This window comes from Notolabrus celidotus, chromosome 12 (assembly GCF_009762535.1).
Source record: "Notolabrus celidotus isolate fNotCel1 chromosome 12, fNotCel1.pri, whole genome shotgun sequence".
Lineage (NCBI taxonomy): Eukaryota > Metazoa > Chordata > Actinopteri > Labriformes > Labridae > Notolabrus > Notolabrus celidotus.
The window spans coordinates 11,051,863-11,061,381 of NC_048283.1; the positions used below are offsets into that span (position 1 = coordinate 11,051,863).

General features: G+C 38.6%; 1 protein-coding gene across 1 annotated transcript; it reads left to right on the forward strand.

Annotated features, from left to right (window-relative positions):
* The first annotated feature begins 997 nt into the window (after nt 1-997).
* Nucleotides 998-8,676, forward strand: yrdc (yrdC N(6)-threonylcarbamoyltransferase domain containing). The gene is made up of 6 exons (XM_034698386.1): nt 998-1,265; nt 2,773-2,968; nt 4,535-4,649; nt 4,743-4,862; nt 5,166-5,296; nt 7,882-8,676. The coding sequence occupies exons 1-6, from the start codon at nt 1,094-1,096 to the stop codon at nt 7,949-7,951; spliced, it is 804 nt and encodes a 267-aa protein (XP_034554277.1). The 5' UTR covers nt 998-1,093; the 3' UTR covers nt 7,952-8,676.
* Nucleotides 8,677-9,519: the final 843 nt, after the last annotated feature.

The following is a 9,519-nucleotide window of genomic DNA, read 5'->3' on the forward strand; positions in this document are numbered from 1 at the left end:
TTAGTAATCTTATTGCAGTTATAACAAAACAAAACAAAACAAAAGCGTAGTAGAAAACACATTTTATTTCAGGACCACTTAGGCCCCCCTCCCCACTTGGGCCCTAGGTAGTCAGTCTCACTTTTCCCCCCACGACGACGCCCCTGTAAGGTATATCTGTAATATCCATTGCAGAGACAACAAAATATGTTTTTCCAAAAGGGAGTATACTATTTTGTTTTATAATTTATAATTTATATTGATACAAAATATGTGACACCAACCTTTAGCTTTAGACCTTTTTATATATGTATCGAATGTTCGTTGATAAACAAGCGGAGATGTTTGATTCAGATTTGTTGAATTTATTTGTACTTTCAAATAGCCTACAGGTTTTGTTGTTGACGCTTTATGTTAAATTATTTTGCTGAGGGAATAACCTTATGGAATTAATGCTTTTCTTGAAATCTGCAAACAGTCATTTAGACGAGCACAGGCAGGGGCGTCGTAGTGGGGGGAAAGGTGGGACTGACTACCTAGGGCCCAAGTGGGGAGGAGGCCCTTAATGGGCCTGAAATAAAATGTGTTTTCTGCTATGCTTTTCTTTTGTTTTGTTTTAACTGCAATAAGATAACTAAAATTGTCTGAATAAATAAACAAAAATTCAGAATTCCTTTCTGGAATTTCTTTCCAGCTCCTTGAGATGCCCCCACCTAAAGTGGGGAATTGTCATATTTTCATAGCATCAAGTGTGGCTGAATCTGAGTAAAAGTAAACTGTAGTTTTGATGGAAAATGGAGCACAACTCCAGTCAAGACATCCTGAGAAATATACAACAGGCGTCACAATCCAAACCATGCCGTTTTTTAAAATTGCATCATTCTTTGACAAATTTAGCCATGCTCAAAATAAATTATCATAGCAAACAAAATTCAGAAATCCAAACTCACTGATACTGACAATATAACAAGTCAATGTGCTACTGGCCCTTTAAGAAAGCTGACGTTATATGTTTGGGGGCGTAACCCGGAAGACCCCTGTCATTCCATCAGGCGACAACATGCTCCTATACCCGGTTCTGAGTTGACACATTCGTCCCTGTTGCTTTGGGTTTATGAAGTCCGTTTGTAACATTGCAGTTGAATTGCTCAAATCTCCAGGATCTCACAGTTCAGCCGCAGCTCGAAGACTCGGAGGAGAGATGTGTAAAGAGCTGAAGACCAAAGTGCTGCATTTACTGCCGCCGACCTCCAATGGGCCCACTGTTCATCAGGAAGGCCAGACAGGTGAGAAACCACACGTGGGTGCCTGGCACAGACCATTTGTTTTGAAAATAGAGGAAGGAACACTCATGGATGTAAGTGCTGAATGGATATTTACATGAGCTGTTTGGCTGTACGGATCCTGACTGTAGACATTGCAGCATGTTGCATCAGATTCCTGTTTTTCCTGTCATGTGTGACCAGCATGGCATCATTTATAGGTGAATCAGTTGAAAGAATCAACACCTGAACTATTGGACAGCAAAGTAATGGCACATTATAAACACGTGCCTACACAAATAGGACATGGTGGCATCATAACTGTATCTGACATGTGTCCAGGTAGTTGTAAGCAAGCAAACAAAAGGAAAAAGGAAAATCAAGGCTCCTGCTGCCTCTCCTACCTGATAAAAAAACATAGGTCCACCCAGTTGCATGCTGGCCTTCTGCCACCTACCTACCTGAATAACCTCAGGTGTCCACAGTTCCTAATTACCAAACAAACAAAAGAAATACTAAATATACAAAAATCTAAATATACAAAAGAAAGTTCTAAAAACAAAAGTTTAGATAAATCTAACAACTAATACTACTTATTAATTCTAAATTAAATAAACAACTAAATACAAAAATAAACAAATAGCTCCAACAGTGGTTATTGCATGACTTCAGGTGTTTGTGCAAGCTTTGGCAAAAGCATTCTTGATAAAGGAGAATGACTCCCTACAGAGTTTTACATCAAAGATACGTGAAGCACTATTTGATGTACCTACTTTAAGTGTAGTGTTGGGTGGTAGAAACCAAAGCTACTTGTATTTGTAGCTTCATTATTTGTTTTTCATGATTGCCATTATTTTTAAAAGTAACATGGCAAGTCAATCAAGGCCAGTTGTCCAAATCCCAGAGAGTTAAGATAAAATAAGATAAGATATTACTTTATTGATCCCTGGGGTAGAAATTCAGTTGTTACAGCAACCCAGACATAAGTACAATCAGAAAGAAGTTTCAATAAGTAAAATAAAATAATGGAAAAATGTGTAAAAATAGCCTTATTATTAAGTACTGTGGTGTTGCAGAGGCACTCTGATCGGCAAATCTCGTTCCACAGGTGAAATAAATTAAAAGAACATGTTTGTTCTGTACTGACCCCAACAAAAATCACATTATTATTGATATCATCATGTAATGCTTTTTAATACTGTCTATGTCCTGGTTCTTGATTTGAAAGGGAACTCAGAGTCACTGAGGATGATTTTCATTGGATGAGGAGCACCAAAGAAAGAGATTGTAAATGTAAAACCAGTTAAGAGACTTTGATGCAGTCAAATGTGGGACTTTTGCCTCCTCATTTGTGCTCATTTACCTCTTTCAACCTTCACCACCCCAAATTTCTCCAACAACCTGTTTAATGTTTAATGCAGTATTATTAAAGGTAGAATGTGTGTCCTTTTTTTTACCCTCTCTATCTTGTCTTCATCTCAGTCTAGTGGTGCATGATGCCTCATTGATCATCTTTGTTTTTGAACTGCAGATGGTGCTGAAATCCTGAGTTGCACCGTGAAGGCGCTGAAGGAGGGTCATGTAGTCGCCGTTCCCACTGACACCATCTACGGCTTGGCATGTCTGGCCCAGAACTCGGAAGCCATCAGAAAAACTTACAACGTCAAAGGAAGAAACGGGCACAAGCCGCTGGCCATCTGTGTGGGAGAGATTCAGGATATCTATAAGTACGTACATGTGTGGGTGTCTGCTGTTGGATCCTTTTTCCCTTGTTTGAACGTTGACACTGAACTGCTCTTGTTTTTAACCGAGCAAAATCTCAGTGTAGTGTTTAGGTGTCAGTCCCTCAGAAGTGTGATGGATTTTCTGTGCACGCACCATGTTGCACAAATATATTAGTCATACACAGAGGAGTCATACACAGAGGAGAGGCTGATTTCCTGTTTTCACACCATCAGACACTTTACATTTTGAGTGACAGGCTCAAGTGCTGTCAGTTATACCCTGCATGCATTAATTACTTAGTTTTGTGACTATGCTTTAAGTGATTGCTGAAACTAAAGGTTCATTATAGATTCATCTGCTTATTATTGAAACAAGTTATCTAGATCCATGCAATTTCAAAACATTGTGATTTAAAAAAAAATGAAACAAATTGCACATCTATATCATGGGACAGGATGAAGAGGAGTGAGATGATCAAAATATGCTAACCTGCACACTGTCTTGCAAAAATATACATTTATTAGCAACGTTCCAGTTCCACACCTTCACCGGAACATTTTGTTTGTAGGAAACGTTGCTAATAAATATGCATTTTTGCAAGTTAAGACTGTGCAGGAGTTAACATTTTAACAAACAGGGGTGTTCCAATTTCCAGTAGCCAAAAGTGACCCCTTCAAATGTTTATTTTGATTTCATACACAAAAAGAATCTTCGTTTACTGTCATGATTGACCAAGTAAAAGAATACATCCTGACATTTAAGAAGCTTCAATCATCAAAAAACAAAAAGTAAACATGTATGTTTACATTTTTTTTCACCAAAGTTTGATATTTTTGCTTAAAAAATGACTTAAAACATTAACTGATTACCTAAATAGATGTTTTCGTAACATTTTTCTCTAAACTGTATGATTTATAGTCACAGCTCTATTATGAATACAGGCATTTGTAAGTGAATCACAAATTAATAAGAGATAAAACTGGTTAAAACCATAGGCTGTATAAAATATAGACGTAGTATCCGTGATGTCACCCATCTGTTTCTGAAGTGCTGTTTTGAGGCCAATCGTTGTCGGCAGCCATGTTGATGCTGCCGAGCGATTGTGACGTAAAGAGGCGGAGTTTGAGCCTCCTCGCCAACAGCTACAGTGTTCCTGCAGGCAGCTGTGCCTCTCATTGGAAGACTCATAATCTCAATATCTTCGAAATTGCCGCCTCACAGTATGTGCCGATGGAAAAATTAGATATCCAGCCTACACTCGTCTTTTGTACCAGGTTGTAAACATGTTTATTTCTGCAGTAAAGATCGTCTTTTTCCCATTCATGTGTATGTGACTTCTGGTACATCCGGAGCCAACCTCAAGCGGATCCTTGATGAACTGCACTTTTTAGCACTTCTGCATTGGACTCATATTTTTAGACTGGAGGTTGCCGCTTGGTTGAAACTTACTGGCATCACATGCTCAAAATGTTGAGTTTTGGGATAAGATGTCAACTTAGATTTTTCACAGAACACACAGTGCATTATCACATTCTATTAAAAGTACATGTTTTTGTTTCCTTGCACAGGTACTGTAAGGTGACCGTGAAGACAGCAGTGTTGGATGACCTCCTCCCTGGTCCTGTCACTCTGGTGTTTGAAAGATCTGAAATTCTGAACACAGATCTCAACCCCTTCACTTCAGTGAGTCCGGCCCAAAAGCTTCAAACATGCATTTTGTTTTATGAATGAATGAATGTAAATGATCTGTTTTTTACGTGACAATGTGCTCCTCAGCTTGTAGGCGTCCGTATCCCCAATCACGCTTTCATGAGACGCCTCTGCCAGATGTGTGGAGAACCCCTCGCTCTCACCAGCGCCAACATCAGCTCACACACCAGCACTGTGGCCGTACATGTAAGTGTGTGGAGGAAATGATACAGGACATCTTGAGATATGGTTTTTAATATGTTTGAATATGATCAAGTGAGAGAGGGTTTGATACGTTTGTCATTAAAGACACTTATTTTTGGCTTTTACACCTTAATTGATAGTGGAGAGGACAGTGGATAGAGTAGGAAACTGGGAGAGAGTGGGGGAATGACATGCAGGAAAGGGGCCGCAGGCTGGAATCGAACCCTGGCCACCCGTTACATGGGCCCACAACTTAACTAAAGACATTTTTTTTAAATCTTAATGCTGCTGTGTTTGTCTCTGCAGGAGTTTCAGGAGCTCTGGCCAAAGCTAGCAGTAGTGGTGGACGGAGGACCAATAGGAGACCACAGCCGCCTTGGATCAACAGTGATCGACCTCTCAGTACTCGGCAGATACCGCATCATCAGACCCGGCTGGTGAGTTCATGTTGTTACTGGGTCTCACACCAGCTCCATACATCCACAAATAGTTTTCAGGATGACTAAGAAAAACTCTTTGATTAGAGCACTGTGCGATTACTACTATCATGTTCTAAAGTAAAGTGGGTCAGGTTAGAGTTTCATGGAACAAAATAGCACCACACTGTCCTGACACAGGATGTGATGGTTCAGATATCTGGAATCAATGAATATTGAACAGAGCGATCTGTGTTGCACGGATGTTGCACTGATTATATCTGGTGCAGAAAAGTCCCATCTGCAGTTCCAAACACTTGCCACATCCTAAATCCACTTCACACGCCGATTCTAAATAAGTGTGAAGTTGTTTAAAACAGAAAAGCAACTGACTACAAAAAACTCAAAGCCTTCAGTAGAGATACAATCAGTAGACTTTGATGTGATAGTTGATGGATGCACACACAAATAACTGAGATTTTGAGAATAAAGTTGTGATTTTATGAGAGTTAAGTTGTAGTACTGCGAGAATAAAGTTGAACATTTATGAGGAACAAAGTCAGACTTTTTGTAAGCACACAGATTCTGAATAGATTGTGCAAAAGGCTGAGTGTATTTTGAAGAAGGGCAGACTACCGCTGTTTGTCATCAAGCTGATGAGTAAAACTTCACAATACAGTACAAGGTCTTCATTTTAGTGCAGGCAGCTGGCTGCTCCTCTTATGTCACCCTGTATCTTATTTTACACACAGACAAATCCTTGCCAAGGGACTACTTTCTCAAAAAAGTTACAGCTTTATTCTCATACATTTAGGACATTTTTTCCGTACATTTTTGCCTTTTATCTGTTTTTTATTATTATTATTTATATATTCAACCTTTAATTTCATAGAAAGATTGAGATACAAGGGAGTCCTGGCCAAGACAGCAGCATATACAGTTTCACACTTAGAACGTGACAAACAGACAACATCAAGTAACCTTTATATTAATGAATAGATTATCAGCATTAAGTGGCAAAACATGTGTACACTGATAAAATAGTCCTTAATCCTAGGCTGTTTTTGAAACCGCCTACTATACTAGCAGTACGTCCTGATTTGGCCAAAAGTCAGTATGTAGTAAGTAGTATGTGAACAAGAGCAAAATCTGCAGTATGCCAAAACTCCCCAGATTTCAGAGTATGCATCGGACCAGTCTGCCTCGCGTACTGTTTCCCACAATGCACAGCGCTTTTTATTTTCTCTTCTTTTTGACGGGGGAACTCAGTTTTTAGGTGCTGTTTGAATTATTGAATCCCATATAAACCACTTATTAACTTTTTAAATCTGGAAATTCAGTGACGTCTGGCCCAGCATACTGTAACACAGATCGAACAGAACAGTCATACTACAGACTAAATTCAAACGCAGTATGTAGTAGTCAGTACCTACTGCCTACTACATTAGTAGGTAGTATGTAGCAGGCCATTTCGAAAACAGCACTAGGCTGTTTTCAAAATCGCCTGCTGTACAGTATGACTGTTCTTCTGGATCTGTGTTGCAGTACGCTGGGCCAGATGTCACCGGATTGGAAACTGCTTCTTTAGCATTTATTTATGATTTTAAAAAGTTAAGAAGTGGTTTATATGGAATTTAATAATTTTCACAGCACCTAAAAACTGAGTTTCCCCCATCATATATGGAAAAAATGAAGAAGCGTAACATTAGCGTTGTGCATTGTGGGAAACAGTACGCGAAGGAGACTGGTCCGATGCATACTGAGAAATGTTCCCGAATCAGTACGACACCCTGGTAGTTTTGGCATACTGCAGATTTTGCTCTTGTTTACATACTACATACTGAATTTTGACCAAATCAGTACGTACTAATAGTATAGTAAGCGGTTTCGTAAACAGCCCTAGTTTTAAAATCGTCCAGACAAAATATCCAGTTAGAGGTGACCTTATAGCTCAGACCAGGATGACAGAGAAAACATAAATTCCCTTTGTTTTATTAGTTTGTTCTTATAAATGTACAACTTTTTGTCTCATAAATTATGATTTTAATCTGGTTAATTTACAAGTTGTTTTTTTTGTTGTTGTTGGCTGCCCAAAAGAAAATGTGGCCCAAGGCTTGAGAATGCGGAGCTGGCACAGGGTCAGCTCCTAGACTGCACAGAAATTGAGTCAGTACTCTTCCAAAGGCTTTAAATGAACTGAATCTAAGAGAAGTACATAAACCCAAGACTGAAGTGCAATGTGACTGCTCCTCCAGCTTTCCTGTTTACTGCATGACTCAGGAAGCAGGAAATGTATTCACCAAAGGTTAATTTCTTAGAAAGATCCACCTGCATCCAGCACCTGCTGGTGTTTTTGCTTTCTGCTGTGTCATTAAAAAGTCATCCATCACTCGCAGGATGATCCATCTACAGCGCCTGCTGAGATTAAGCACAGCGGACATATTATTCAAATATTGTGACCATGGAGAGTAATGAGGGTGTTTTGCAATGATTGGTGAGCTAAAACATGGCGACAGTTAAAGTCACTTTGTCACTACAAATGGGCGCATCAAGCTCTGCAGGAGACTCACTACATTAAACATGAAATGAATGTAATTCTCTTTCAGTGCCCTTTCTTCTACGGTTGAAGTGCTGGAGCACAAATACGGACTGTCAGAAGACCTGGGGGAGGCGTGACCCTTGAACCCTGCACACTCCACAACACACGCTGAGACGCACAACCGGCTTGACCAGGGGCTCCCTCAGAAAAGATGACTCCTGTTTTCATGCACACATGGAAGAAAGAGTCTTTCCAGGGAAAAACTGGAGCTCTGGAAAATCTGAGGCTTTTAACTGCTGACGGTGGATGGTCATTGATTTAAGGTTGGAGTCTCTTTTCTATTGTCTTCCTGAAGGTCTCTGCTGTCACAGGATTTATAAACTCTTATTTCCTGGCCATTTCTGCAGAAACAGAGCTCTGGGATTTATTTTGCATAAAGTTAAACTGAGTATCTTTTTGTATCATCAGAGCAAAGTGCTCTAACTGGGATAAAACAGTTTGAGTTTTACTTTGAAAGATTGTTTCTATAAAGAGTAGAGGTGTTGACTCATATTATATGGCTTGAATAATAGTTTGTGATAAGGGACGGGAGTTAACAGCATCAGTTATACAGACATTAAGCCAGAACCATGTTTTATTACATTTTAAATCCCTTGTATTTATTTGATTCCAGTCAAGTTAACATGGTTTCATTTTGCTGCATAAACTACAGTACATTATATTTACAGGATGGAAAATACAGAACTATTTCAGGGTATTTATGGATAAAACTGCATGTTTTTTTTATTTTTTATTCTCACCCCCTTATGTAAACTTGTTTTATGGAAGGACACGACACAATAAAATGTTTTATTTCCCACGGTGATAGTTTGTTTTTTCAAGCACAAGATGTCATTTGAAACATGATTCTGTATTATTTTAGATGTTTGGTCTTAATTCATCATTGATTTCTCAAGAGTGAAATACAGAAAACTGGCAGACATAGAAGCTCCCTTCACACCCAGATAAATGTGAAAGAGCACACTGTAAGTCTCATAAGTGTCTTCCTGAAACTAGATGTACTTCAGTTGATGGCAGGATTTCTTCCAATCTAAATTACTCCAAAAAATGAACAAAAGAGGGAAAGCTTCATTAAGGAGTGTTTTTATTCAGGCCAGATGAACAAATGAATATTAACCCTCCTGTTATGTTGCGGTTATAGTGGGTCAATTTGACCCACTATAGCGTTAAAAAAATACTACTAATAATAATTATTTAAAAGGTATGTTTTTGGTTTGAAACTTCTTCTTCATGGCTTAATTAGTGTTACAAACACATGAAATGAAAATGGTTCATTTCACGTATTTGCAACCCCCCCTGAATGTTTATATTGCATATATATTGTTCAGTTCAATTTGACCCGGCAGTCAAAGTGGATGCTAAAAGGGGTCAGAAGTGTCAAATAATAATAGTTTCTTTGAGATTGTGGGTAGAGGAACTTCTACCACTCTATAACCCAGGCTCTAATGTCAAAGTGGATGAAAGGCTAGCGATATTCAGAGGTTGCTGCCCATTTAGGCAATATATGCCTTCCAAACTAGCTAAATACAGAATAACTATCTGGGCTTCACTTCATAAAAAGAAAAAAAATCTAAATTTAAAATAAAATAAACAAAAACAAAGTCATGTAAAATTATATATATATATATATATATATATATATATA

Excerpts from the sequence above, each read along its gene's own strand:
- yrdc (XM_034698386.1), top strand. The coding sequence starts at position 1,094 with ATGAAGTCCGTTTGTAACATTGCAGTTGAATTGCTCAAATCTCCAGGA. Across the intron at positions 4,650-4,742 it reads ATCTCAACCCCTTCACTTCA|CTTGTAGGCGTCCGTATCCC; the intron begins GTGAGTCCGGCC and ends TGTGCTCCTCAG. Across the intron at positions 4,863-5,165 it reads CCAGCACTGTGGCCGTACAT|GAGTTTCAGGAGCTCTGGCC; the intron begins GTAAGTGTGTGG and ends TTGTCTCTGCAG.